This window comes from Argiope bruennichi, chromosome X1, assembly GCF_947563725.1.
Source record: "Argiope bruennichi chromosome X1, qqArgBrue1.1, whole genome shotgun sequence".
Classification (NCBI taxonomy): Eukaryota; Metazoa; Arthropoda; class Arachnida; order Araneae; family Araneidae; genus Argiope; species Argiope bruennichi.
The window spans coordinates 42,374,042-42,388,408 of NC_079162.1; the positions used below are offsets into that span (position 1 = coordinate 42,374,042).

Genomic DNA, 14,367 nt, shown 5'->3' on the forward strand with positions numbered 1-14,367 from the left:
ACAATAAAAAATTCTTTAGTTTTGCCAGTTTTAATTTGGAATTTACGTATTAAAAACATATTAATTTATTGCCATTTAATAAATAATAATAATAAAAAACGCGACTGTAGAAGATTCAGTTTTTCATGCCCACATTACCTTCAACAACAACTAACATTCATAACATCATTTTCAATCAATAATGAGATTCATAAAACTTAATTATGAGCTCATATTATGAATTCGTATTAGGAGGACTGTTGCCCTCTATACTTATCTGAGAAAACAAAAATATGCGTTTCAATCTTGGCGATTACACTAATCTTTCATCTTTTGTCGAAACGTTTTTTCACAAGCAACCATTGAGCTAGCGCTAACCTCCGCATTAAAACTCGCTCTTCCTATGAGCTATTTCCCCCTCTTCACTTCCCTTTTTTCGTTTTTGACTGCAACCGTCCGGTTCGTGGGTGTTAGTCGTCCATGATGCTTTCGGTCGCGTTATGTGACAAAGCCAAAGCTGTCAACAATCCTCCTATGGAATCAGTAGACGAAGAACATAAAGAAATGGAAGATGATGTGCCATGTCCTTACAAATCGTGGTTCAAGCATATTAGAATAACGAAGAAGGGCAGTAAGTGAGAATTCTGTATATTTTCAAAACTCAAGTTCTACCATAGCGTATCCCAGCCATAGCCGCCATTATTCCCCCAGCTGACTGGTGTAGGCTTATGGCTATGGTTGTAAGCTTATGTCTGTTACAAATACATTTGAACCCTTCGGTGGATTTATCTCTGGTATATCTTTTTATGAATTAGTTTAACTCGTCTCTTTTATTCTACATCAGTGTGAATTTACTTTTTTTCATGTTTCGTTTGTAAATATAATACTTTTTCTATTTAAGTATTTTTGTGAAGATAACGCCTTTGTGTATGACAGTGTAAACACACGCTCGGGAATTTCATTGTTCTATAAACGCTCCACAATTTTCTACGTGAAGAGATAATAAATTTAACAGTTTTTAGTTCACTGTTCTAATATATTTTACGGTAAAACTACTGCATGTGACATAATTTTTATAATATTAAGGGTTTTTAAAGAACTAGATTTTAATGGCGGCTGGGTTTTAGAGGCTTACAGGGGTATGCTATCCACTTAGCCTTTTAGTCTCAGTCTTTTGTTTTCTCTTTAAACTCTCTGATGATGCACATTTTTTGTAATTAGTAGTGAAATATGCACAATTTATCATTTTGAAAAAAAAAGTTAACAGTATGATTTATTTTGGTATCAAGTTGGATGAATTTTAGTATTTTTTTAATAATTTTCTATTATAAAAAAGTAACTTGACAAAGCAGCATCTAATTAATATTTTCATTACCTTTTACCTTTTTTTTGTGTGCGTGTGTTTAGCATTATTGTTTTCTACTTCTGTTTTCAAATCATTGCCACCATTTCAGCTTCTAAATTTTTAATTTTATCTATGCATTGAATTTTTATATTTTATGCCATTTCAAATCAATTTACTTGCTCTTATATATTAATTTTATTTTTATCACCAGTTCTTAGATTTTACCTTTTACTTAGCGCAGTACAGTCAAATATGACTTTTGCACCAATGTACGCCACAAAACCAAAGTTATAGGCTTCATATCTCTGTAGTTAAACAGCAAATGCTAGAAACATATTTTCAGATGAATTAATCAACCAAACAAATATTTGAATATATGGACACACTTATCTTGCCTACAAATAACAAAAAAAATCTGTAATCTATCTTTAAAAGATAGTTATCATAACATATATTATAGTAACTTTACAAAAATTGAAGAATTCTTTTTTTTTTTCAAAGAAATTTTAAATGTACAGTTGGAAATTAGTAATTTAAGACTATTAAAATCCTTTAAAGTTCAGTAATTGTACATAAATCTAATAATTTAAATTTTAGTATTTTTATAATTTTTTGTTATATGAAAATAACTTGACAAAACATCATCTGATTAATATATTCATTATCACCTTATAGCTTTTTTGTATGTTTCGTTTATTTTTTCTACTTCTGTTTTCAAGTCATTGCCTCAGTTTCAGCTTCTAAATTTTTAATTTTGTATATTCACCATTGAATTTTTATATTTTATGCCATATTTATATTTACTTGCTTTTATATATTTATTTTTATCACCAGTTCTTATATTTTACTTTTTGATTAGCACAGTATAGACAAATATTGCTTTTGCTCCAATGTACGCCACAAAACCAAAGTTATAGGTTTCAAATCTCTGTAGTTAAACAGCAAATGCTAAAAAACATACTTTTCAGATAAATTAATCAACCAAACAAATACTTTAAAATATGGGCACACTTATTCTTGGCCTACAAATAACAAATATAAATATATTATATATATATATATATATATATATATAATTTATTTTTAAAAGATGGTTATTATACCATATATTATAGTAACTTTTAAGCAATTGAAGAATTCTTTTTTTTTTCTTCAAAAAATTTTTAATGTGCAGATGGAAATTAGTAATTTAAGACTATTAAAATTATTTAAAATTCAGTATTTATTTATAAATTTTTAGATTTTTTAGAACTTTCTATTATATGAAAATAACTTGACAAAACATCATTTGAATAATATATTTATTATCACCTTTTAGCTTTTTTTTTTTGTGTATATCTGTATATTTACAATTATTGTTTTGTACTTCTGCTTTCAAATCATTTGCCTCCATTTCAGCCTTTAAATTTTTAATTTTGAAATATGCACCATTGAATTTTTATATTTTGTGCCATTTCAACTCAATTTACTTGCTTTTATATATTTATTTTTATCACCAGTTCTTAGATTTTACTTTTCGCTTAGCACTAGGGTTTATACAAAAACCGAATTTTTGAAAACCGGTTTTCGACGATATTTCCAAAAAAAACGGTTTTCGAATTTTTGTCAAAAAAAAAAAAAATTGTATAGGGAAAAATAAAATATTTTTCCCTATTCTATTTTTTTCCATTTTATTTTAATTTATATAAAATAACAAAAAACAAAATCAATATCAGTCAAAATATAAAAAACAAAATTAAAGATTACATATACATAATACTTTCACAAAATAATGAAAACACAAACAAAAATTTTAAATAATATTTATATTATTTTCACTAATTTTAATTTCTTCTAAGAAAATAGGATTTTAAAAATCATAAAATATCCACTGAACGGTGGCTAAATCTCGTTCTTATTTTGAACACAATATTGCCTGAAATTGAAAATACTCGTTCACTACTTACTGAGTTTGGCATCAAATTACAAATCTAAGTTTTTTGTTCTTTTATTCGTTTGTTCAAATAATGAAAATTCAGCTTTCAGTGTCTTTGGATTTGTAAGTTTTTCTTCAGGGTCTTCAAGAAACTAAACAATTATATTATTTCCGACAATTATTTTATGAACTGCTTTTAAATGATTATGTAGATTGCTCGTAGATGATCCTTTGCAGCTCAACATTTTATTACAATGATTTCAGATTGGCTTGTCTATCCCGAACTTTTGAAAACTATCCCAAACTTCCGACTTACTCATTTTTATCTAAAAATGAAATTAAAGTTATTGAATTAATATTTTTGACGTTTATTTTACAATTTTATTATTTTAACTATTAATATTAATGCAATTTAAAGTCATCTAATCTACACATTTTCTAGGAATTTTGAAAAAAACAAAACATTTCTTAATCTAATTCCAATGTTTGCTAAAGGCATAATTTATGTTAAAATGTTGCGGAAGAAAATATGGAATATTTTAACACCCTGTGTTTTATTTAAAATTCCATTAAACAGAAGCCAGAACTTCTTATTTTACACTAATTTTTGATAGAAGAAATTTCTATAATAAAATTTAAATTTTAAAATGTAAAATAGAAAATATAAACATAAAAATTAAACATTCTTAATACTTACATTACTTTTACCGAATATAACTATATTTTTGTTTCCAGTTTTCACCTTCACAATATTAAGCAAACCTGTCGTGATTCGAGACGGATTGGATTCTTTGACCCCATTTCGACAATTCCATTTCATTAAGGGGTGAGACGCGGAACGATAAGCACATTTGACCTTGTATTTCTCGCATTAGATACTTTTTTAGTTCAATTTTTTTTCACATGTATGTGAGTATTATGTCATTTCTGACAGCATTTTATTTTAACTGAATATTTCGTATTGATATGGCTAGTTTAAGTGGTGTAAAAAAGCTTTCAAGAGTGGTACGAAGAAAATTTGATACGATATCATTAAATATTGTGATCAAGAAGCAGAAAACGGGGAATTATTTATTCCTTTCACACGTTCTTCGTAACGAGCCACTCAAATTGCTGACGTTTCTATTAGCGCTGACTTCATACCGATAGACTAAACATCCAACGAGAAGCAGGAGATGAACTTTATCAAACTTTTGTTTCACCTAGAAAAAAAAAAGTGAAAAGGGATGTTCATGAAAAACATTAATTGACGAATTGGAAGCGCAACTGCGTTCTATGCAACAGGCAGTGCACAAGCACTGGCCAACGCAATTTGCAACGTTGAAAAAATGTGTTTGCTGCCCGTTGCATAGAATGAATAGCAAATCAAATAAGTTCAAAATTAATTTTTACATAATAATATGAATTCTTAAAACCGGTTTTCTTAATTTAAAAACTGGTTTTTGAATGTGACAAATTTACATTAAAAAACCGTTTTTTTCAAAATCGGGTTTGAAAACCGTTAAACCCTACTTAGCACAGTATAGTCAAATATGGCTTTTGCACGAATGTACACCACAAAACCAAAGTTATAGGCTTCATATCTCTGTAGTTAAACAGCAAATGCTAGAAACATATTTTTCAGATGAATTAATCAACCAAACAAATATTTTAATATATGGACACACTTATCTTGGCCTACAAATAAAAAAAAATCTGTAATCTATCTTTAAAAGATAGTTATCATACCATATGTTATAGTAACTTTACAAAAATTGAAGAATTCTTTTTTTTCCAAAGAAATTTTAAATGTACAGTTGGAAATTAGTAATTTAAGACTATTAAATCATTTAAAATTCAATAATCGTACATAAATCTAATAATTTAAATTTTAGTATTTGTATAATTTTTTATTATATGAAAATAACTTGACAAAACATCATCCGATTAATATATTCATTATCACCTTATAGCTTTTTTTTTGTATGTTTCGCATTATTTTTTCTACTTCTGTTTTCGAATCATTGCCTCAGTTTCAGCTTCTAAATTTTTAATTTTGTATATTCACCATTGAATTTTCATATTTTATGCCATTTCAACTCAATTTACTTGCTTTTATATATTTATTTTTATCACCAATTCTTAGATTTTACTTTTTTCTTAGCACAGTATAGTCAAATATGCCTTTTGCACCAATGTACGCCACAAAACCAAAGTTATAGGCTTCATATCTCTGTAGTTAAACAGGAAATGCTAGAAACATACTTTTCAGATGAATTAATCAACCAAAGAAATACTTTAAAATATGGACACACTTATCTTGGCCTACAAATAGCAAAAATAAATAAATAAATCTAATTTATTTTTAAAAGATGGTTATCATACCATATATTATAGTAACTTTTAAACAATTGAAGAATTCTTTTTAATGTGCAGATGGAAATTAGTAATTTAAGACTATTAAAAATCATTTAAAATTCAGTAGTCATATATAAATTTAATACTTTAATTTCTATTATATGAAAATAACTTGACAAAACATCTGATTAATATATTCATTATCACCTTATAGTTTTTTTTTTTTTGTATGTTTCACATTATTTTTTCTACTTCTGTTTTCAAATCATTGTCTCCATTTCAGCTTCTGAATTTTTAATTTTGTATATTCACCATTGAATTTTTATATTTTATGCCGTTTCAACTCAATTTACTTGCTTTTATATCTTTATTTTTATCACCAGTTCTTAGATTTTACTTTTTACTTAGCACAGTATAGTCAAATATTATTTTTGCACCATTGTACACCACAAAACCAAAGTTATAGGCTTCATATCTCTGTAGTTAAACAGCAAATGCTAGAAACATACTTTTCAGATGAATTAATCAATCAAACAAATATTTTAATATATGGGCACACTTATCTTGGCCTACAAATAAAAAAAAAAGAACCGTAATCTTTAAAAGATGGTTTTCATACCATATATTATAATAAATTTACAATTGAAGAATTCTTTTTTTTTTTCAAAAAATTTTAAATGTACAGATGGAAATTAGTTATTTAAGACTATTAAAAATCATTTAAAATTCAGTTGTCATATATAAATCTAATTATTTGAAAATCTGTTTTTCTTACTTTTTTTCTGCAAAGTCTTTTAGTATTTTTTCTAAAGTTTGACTTATTTCAGATTTAATAGACTTAATATCCAAACTGTTCAAACTTTATTGTTGAATTGTTCAGAAGTACTTGATAATGTCGAACATTTTGATAATTTTCATATGGTATAAAGTTTGTTATAATAGTCGATATTGTCAAGAAAATCCACATTGCAACAAATTAATCTATGCTACTTTTAAAAAGAAGATAATAACCTTAATCATTTTTATTTTAATGTAATAAAAGTTTTAAGAAATATTTATTGTTCAGAAAAAATTCAGTATAATTCTTTTGTTGGAAATTAATAATTTGTGACTGTTGTTTTGAATTTGATTACTAATGCCATACAAATGTTGTTACAAACGAAGAATTCGGGGATTTCTGTGGAATTTTAAATTTCCAGCGAAGGAATCACTTTTAGTACTTTAATTTGCTCACAAACTATATAATCATATCAGTCGCTTTTAACGTTGCAATTTCATCTATTTTATTTGCAACCTAGAGCTCTGTTAAAACTATTTCCAGATCTGCTGTATATTTTCATACCTTATTTTTGGTTTAGAAGTTTTTACAAAATTTAGAATGAATTTTCATTTGTTTTCATTTCTTCAATCCATAGCTAAAGTGCTTGTAGTCAACTGCATTGAAACATTGAACTCTGGATTCTGTTTTGTGGTTTAAGCAATGGTTCATTTGCTAATTTAAATCAAAGATTTTTCTCATACATGTTTACTCCTTTTCTTGAATTTAGCTTCAAAGACTTAAGCTAATTTATTCTAGATATGCAAAAGAAAAGAAAAGAAAAAAAAAAAAAATGTTGTACGCAAGTATTGTTAGTTTATTTGAATAGCAAATTTTTTTTCAAAGAAAATTATCTTTAAAAAAAATTCTATACGATTTTAAAATATTGTTTTTCTATCTGTATCTAAAACAGGCTGACCAATTCACCGGGAAACTGGGAATCATTCAGAGAATTCCGAGCGATCAGGAAAAATCAGTGCATAGTCTGGGAAATTTATGGAAAAACTGGAATTTTTTTTATATTAGTTATTTTTATTGAACTTGACAATTTGCTGGTATTTTTTCATAAGTAGAAGGAAATTTTAGTGTCCACCAATGAAAAATCAACAATTTACTAATAGTAAAATACGAAAGTCATCCACGTTTTCTGCACATGCAGCAAGTGACGGAAGATTTCAATTTAAAATTCCGAGTGTCTGAAATTTCGTTGATGTGGCATCACCAATGCTGCATTTGAGAAGTTTCTTCTATTTTGAAGAACAGCTGTCATATCTCTAGTTTGTAATGAATTCTTACTTAAATTTTGCTGGCTGTTTTATGTCAATTCATCAGTTAATTAGTTGCTTTACTTTTATATTCCATATGTTTATTTTATAGAAATTACTCCTTCATCTCATTCTCTTGCATTACTTATGATATTACAATAATAATATGATGGTATTATAATTCATTAATTCATCATTCTTAGACTGAGTTGTTATTGAGGTTAGGTTTATGATTAGCCAAAACAGTTTAGGTATAGTAAAGTTGGTTAAATTAACATTGGAACTACAGTGGAAAAGAACGATTGACTGCCATATTTGATGTATTCTTATAAATACATATTTTTGCCTGAACGTTTTTGCTTGATTATTTTTCAGAACATCAAATTATTTTCGTAATTAGTGAAAATTGTTTTGCTGTTTTTTGTGGGAAAAGACAGCCTAACTAAGGCCCAACTCCAGTTACTGTTTTGATTTTAGGCTTTAATGGCCGTCTTTTAAATATATAATGTAAGGATTTATATATATATAATTTTTATTTAAAAGTGATATATGTAGACACACACACACACTTTTTTTCCTTTTCTTTCTTAAGCATATCGAATCACGTGTTATAGAAGCGAAAGTGTGAATTTTGAGTATTAATATTAAGTCATTTTACACTGGATATGAAATATCGACAATTTTTAAATTCAGTTTATGCTTAAAAAATGATAATTAATTTCATTTTTAAGTATATAATTTACTTTAACAGTTTATTGTAAATAAATAAGTATTTTGTCAAAAATTTTTTCTTGCTTGGAGATTTTTTTGTGGAATTATGAATTAGCATATGTTATTAGTAATATTTTCTTAAAACTTTCCTTTTGTCTTATTTTTAAACATTATGAATACAGATTTCTACTGAACTCTTCTAATGGACAATGGACCGATGTTATGGAAGATGAAATAGACTTTATTACTAAAGTTTTGTTTTTGCATTTTTTTAAAAAAAATTGTGTACGTTTCAAATTTCTGTACAAAATCCCCCTGTACTCCATTAAAAATGCTTCATAATTTAAATATTTTTTTAACACCAAAAATAATTTGTTTGATGTATTCATTATAGTCACATATTTCTCCTGTTATTTTTCTTTAAGAAAAATTTAGGGCAATATTCTTTCATATGTTTTGATGTATACGAAAACAATTGTCACAAAAATTTACAAAATTCATTTGTGCTAACTTTTTTTTAAAAAAAATTTATACCTCTAAAATATTTTCCTTTTTATGCAATAAGTGAAACAATAATGAAAAGGACCTATTTTTCCCTTTTTTCTGTATGTTACGAAGCATTCTGCCTGTGTGCAAGAGATTTTTTATTATAGTTGGTGGGCTAAAAATTAATACACTTTTGTTATATTCAATAATTTCTCTTATTTTGATACAGCATTTTCATTTTATGTTTGTAAATGATTTTTTTCTCTTAATAAGTCATTGTTCAGTTCTGATTTGTATGTTAAATAGTGTGGATAGGGAAGACCCCCCATTGGAGGGAAACATTTCAGTTTAAGCACTCTGTCAGTGTAAATGTGTTTTTGTACTGATTGTTTCTTGAGTAAATCTGACAAATAGTTCTGAGATATGACGGGCTAGTTAAAAGTCATCATAGAAGGACATGCATCTTCTAGCATTTGGTTGATATATTTGCAAAAGAGGGAAGTGAATAATTAAAACACAATTGAAACTTATCTGAAATTATAAAACTTATCTAAGTGAAAATATTTTTTATTTTGTTTCCTGGATAATTGATTTTAGTTAAGAGTAGAACAATTTTTCCACATACAGTTAAGAACATATTTTGCAATAAATAAATAAAAAAGAAGGCAGCATAATTTTGGAGTTATTAGATTCATCCAAGAAAAGTCGAGGTAATTTGTTATAAAATTTCAAAATATCAGGGAAAATCAGACAACAGAAATAATGGCCACCCTATAACTAACTATATTTTAAAATTAAAGAAAGTTCTGTTAGTCAAAAACTTATACAGTTCCTTAACATACAAATTTATTAAAAATGCATCAGATTGCTTATACAAGTGCTATACTTTACATTATTTCACAAATTACATTCAGGAAATTGTAGCCATATATATCTCACTAATTTAGGACATGTACTTTAGTGATTATAGTATTTAATATTCATAGGTGATGACATTATTTACTAAAAGTCCAAATTTGGATGGAACTTAATTTTCAATCATCCTACATTTGTTCCCTCTTGTGAGAAAAATGGTATTATTTTTCTTGATTTAAATATCAATGTATGCTGATAAATTTTATGTCCATGCATTTACAAAATTAGAACTGCCTTTCTACTGACTATGTTTTTGTTGCCTGTTTGAATAGAGTAACTACTTTTTATGAAGAGAAATCTGTTGTAAACTCCTTTAGTGTTTTCTGAATATAGGTTTTGCTAATTACCTAAAAACAATCTAAAATTAGTCATCCTAATTAAAATTAACTTCTTTTAAAATGGGTATTTTTAGAATTTATCAATAAAATGGAAATATTCCCCCAATTCGGACCACAATGTTTACATTTTAAGACTACATATGTAAAGTCAACTATTTAATCATTCATTTGCAAGATTTTAAAGAACCTTTTTAAAAAAATGTTATTTTTAGATATCTGTTTAAGGTTATTCTTGTGCATTTAGTTTATTCTATTAAAATGAGGGGCTCTCTTAAGTAAACAAATAATTCTTATTACTCCATAATACTCATTGGTGCAGCAGACAGAGAAATAAGAAATGGGTATCAAATGCATTTATAAAAATAATTTAAAGTAAAATTGTTGTCACTATTTTAATGATTTTGTAGAAAAGAGTTAAATTGTATTATTTCAGAAAATTAAATTATTATTATAAATTAAAATTGCTATAAAAGAAACAATCTCTGTGTTAAAAAAATGCTTTAAAATTAAACTCAAATTCAATTCCCATTTATCATTTTTGTCCATGGCATTCAAGTGAGGGGTAGAATCGGAATATTTAAAAAAATCTTTTTATTATTTACTTTATCATAAAGATCTAATTGTAATTTATATCTGAATATATTTACAGAACTATTGTAATCTATTAAACTAATATTTTTGTTAGAAAATAATGCAAAGAAGCATTGTAAAATAGTTAGGACATTGGAGCTTGACAAATTTAGAGCCATTAGGACCATAATAATTCAATTTATTCTAGAGTTTGAATTAAGAATAGCTTTATCTAAAAATAAGTCCAGCAACTGAGAAAAAAAAAAAAAAAATTGAAAATGACACTGTTTGTCATAATATATAAAACTTTTAATGAATGGTAATAAATAAATAAGGAGAATTTTAATAAATAAAGTAATAATTACTTTAAAGAATTAATACCCATAAAGCGAAGAAATTTTTGTTTTTCTCATTTGATTCATTGAATAGCTGTCAAATGCTTGCATGAATATAAGGACCTTAAAGTGTTATTCATGATCATTGGGGGTATATAGTATGGCCATATTTAACTAATAGAAACTGTTCTGAATTTTTTAAATTACAATTTGTAGTCTTTATTTCAAACTAAGTGAAATAAATTTGAATTCTAGATAATTTAATATTATAGTATAATAGTAATAGTAGGGAGTTCTGATTGTAGATAAATTAGATTTGAAAATGTTAAATCAACCATTTATATAGTTACACCATATTATAATAATAATGGTTTAATATTTCTTTTTAAAAGTCGACTCAATGTATAAATTGCTACATATATATGCCACAGTATTCTTTTTCAATTTCATGTCACTTTTTGGAATTGAAATGAAAAAGCTTGTTTTTAATCTTCTCTCGTAACACTGGTAACAGTTCAAAATAATCATCTAGTTGAAATTTAAGGGCTTTTGTGATGTTTAAGTAGGACTGGTTTCCCCCTCCATACATTTAGAATCAGCCTATTTTGAACCCCTTTTTCACAGATGTTGGATTTCAGAGGCATTGAATTACAAAGTTACCCTTGTGGCTTTATAGGATAAAATGAACCTCAGGATGCGAGTGGGAGAGAAATTTAAGAACTTTTTCCAGAGAGTTGCTGGAGTTTCCTGTGCTTTATATTACAAATTTTCAACCTCTGCTAGTCTGTGCAAACTCCGGGCCGCAATGAGCATTGAGACTTCTATGGCTGGCTGAGCTTGCACCAAGACGGATGGGATATTTGCAAAAAGGGCATATTTCTTTTCTTTTTTTTTTTTTTTTAAAGTTACATTTTACTGTCTTAAAACTGATGTCTATAAAATAAATGGAATATGTGGGTTCACAAACAATTTATAAACATAAAAAAGTGCTAAAATTTATATTTTGAAAGTAAACTGATTCTTCATTTTATATTTAATATGTTCTTTTCTTGTTACATTCTGTTACGAGAGACTTGTTGGAAGCAAGAGATGCAGTTGGCTAAAGGCTTGCCCTGCTAGTATAGTTAAATGTTGAATATTTACTGGTGAAGTTTTTTGTACTACATTTAGTAAGTTAATTACATCCTACTACTACAAACTATAAATGAATGATTTATAGCTGTTTATAAATCATTTATTTCAAAACTGTTAGAAAGTCCTCCTTTTTATTAACAACTTACATTAATTTTACTATACAGAGTTTTTGTTTTACTATACAGAGAGAGATCAGATAAGAGATTTTGAGAGACAACAAGAGCTATTTGAGCAATTGATACCTCTTCTCAAACTTTGATTTTTTTTGTGGATTAGATTTGGATTATTTTTATTAGTATAATACAGTTTAAACTCATTTCAGTAAAATCGTATATGTAGTGCAATGCCATCTGTAGTAAAATTTTTAAGACATCCAACTTCTTTACCATCTATGCATTTAAGAATAATAAATTCCTAAATCTAATTTTAATTCATCGCAATGTGAAAAATAAAATTGCAAGTTGCTTGAACTTCCTTTAGCTAATTGCTGTCTTAAGATTATTTTTGATGTAACTGTTTCTAAAAATCAATTTCAATCTAGTGTAATTTTATTTCTGGCTCAAAAAATCCCATTCAATTTTCATGCATACATAGGGGAAATATTAGGATAGGTTTGTAGAAATATATTGAAAAAGTAAATTTGTAACAGCTGCATCAGTTTTCATTTTTTTAAGGAATGTAGTGATACTTTTTGAAGTATGTCTTGTACCTTTGTCTTGATTATGTTTCACTCTTTGAAAGTAATTAGGACGAAGAAATGAATTTCTTCTGTAGATAGTGGGTTTAAAACTTTCTTTTGATAGAATGTTGAGTTGATTTTCTTTTCCTATCTTCTTATTTTAATTTCCCATTCTAGGAGAACCCTGTGACAGTAATAAATGTCTTATACTTTTTTTTTTACTTTGAAAGAACCAGATTTGTGTATCTTCTCTTCTTTTTCAATAGTGAATAGACCTATATTTGATGTAGTCATTAAACCTTTCAAATGGGTGCTACTATCTGTTTCTAAAAGTGATGAGCATTGTGCTGTTTAGTTTTTTTAAAGTGTTGACCTTTGTTTATATTTTATTTATTGTTGCTACAGATGTATATAAAGAATTTACAATAGATTTATGTATTATCAGATTTTTTCTTGTTATTAGTATATTCTCTCTAGAAATATTTCAAACAGCAGGACCCTTTTTGATTATTTATTTGAAGTTTTCTTTCCATGTAGTAGTAATGATTGATGGTTTTCCCCCTTTCTAATGAATAATATTGCTTATTTTGTATTTAGAACATCACTATTTATTGTTCATTTTGCAATGGTTTTGAATTATGGAAAAAAGATATTTGGAAAGTGCAAAAACATTCTTCAATATGTTGTTTGTTGCTTCAATATATGCTTGTTGACATGTTACATTTTGAAAGAAGAGGAAATTTTAAATTAGCAGATGATATTTCACATTTAATATGTTTTTGGTGTTTCAAAAAGCTGTACTGCAATATAGGCAATAAATAAAAGAATTGATTAACCTAAAGGATGGATTGGAAATTAATTGGATGGCAATAGACGAACAACAGTTTCGGAATATCTATCTTTGGCATGAATATATCGTTTTTATTAAATCTGGCGTGTAATCTTTGGCAGTATTTTTTAATTGATTGTTAATTTTTTATTCTTTGTTTACATAAATGTTTATTTAGACGATTTATTTCCGCAAAATTCATAGGTTATGATGAATTTGTATTCTAGAATTTTGAAATCATCTCGGAACTGCCTAACATTTTGAATATAACAACGTTTTTTTCTAGGAATTAAAAAAAAAAAAAATACTAAAAGCCCTTACTTTAAATCGTATTCGATTTTTGAAGAAGATTCCATTTTCTGTAACTTGATAGGATACTAGTTTTAATTGTTTAATTTGGTTTTTTATGGCCGAGCGACGATATTTGGTTATTCTGCCTCAAGCTTGTTAGAATAAAAATGGCTCTCTATTCTATAAGGGTCATAATGAAACCTTCCTCATTTTCTTGAACTTCTCCGCGTTCTGCATAACGGAAATTTTTTTTCTTTTAGAACAAAAGATTTTTCTGCATTGAAGATAAGGTTATAAACAAAAACTAAAGTAATCAGAATCTCTGAATTTCAATTCAGAGGGCTGGTTTGAAGTATGTAGGAGTAAGAAGACACAATAATAATAATAAAAAAAATGATAAACAAATAAATTTGATATAATC

The 14,367-nt window shown here is 26.7% G+C and overlaps 1 protein-coding gene across 13 annotated transcripts in view; it reads left to right on the forward strand.

The window, feature by feature from the left end:
• Nucleotides 1–447: 447 nt before the first annotated feature.
• LOC129959554 (uncharacterized) overlaps nucleotides 448–14,367 on the forward strand; it is a 132,051-nt gene continuing 118,131 nt past the window's right edge. For all 13 annotated transcript variants that reach the window (XM_056072451.1, XM_056072449.1, XM_056072452.1 and 10 more), the window contains exon 1: nucleotides 448–610. In XM_056072451.1, coding sequence (XP_055928426.1) covers nucleotides 460–610 — 151 coding nt within the window. In that variant the 5' untranslated portion in view covers nucleotides 448–459. The remainder of the gene's footprint in view (nucleotides 611–14,367) is intronic.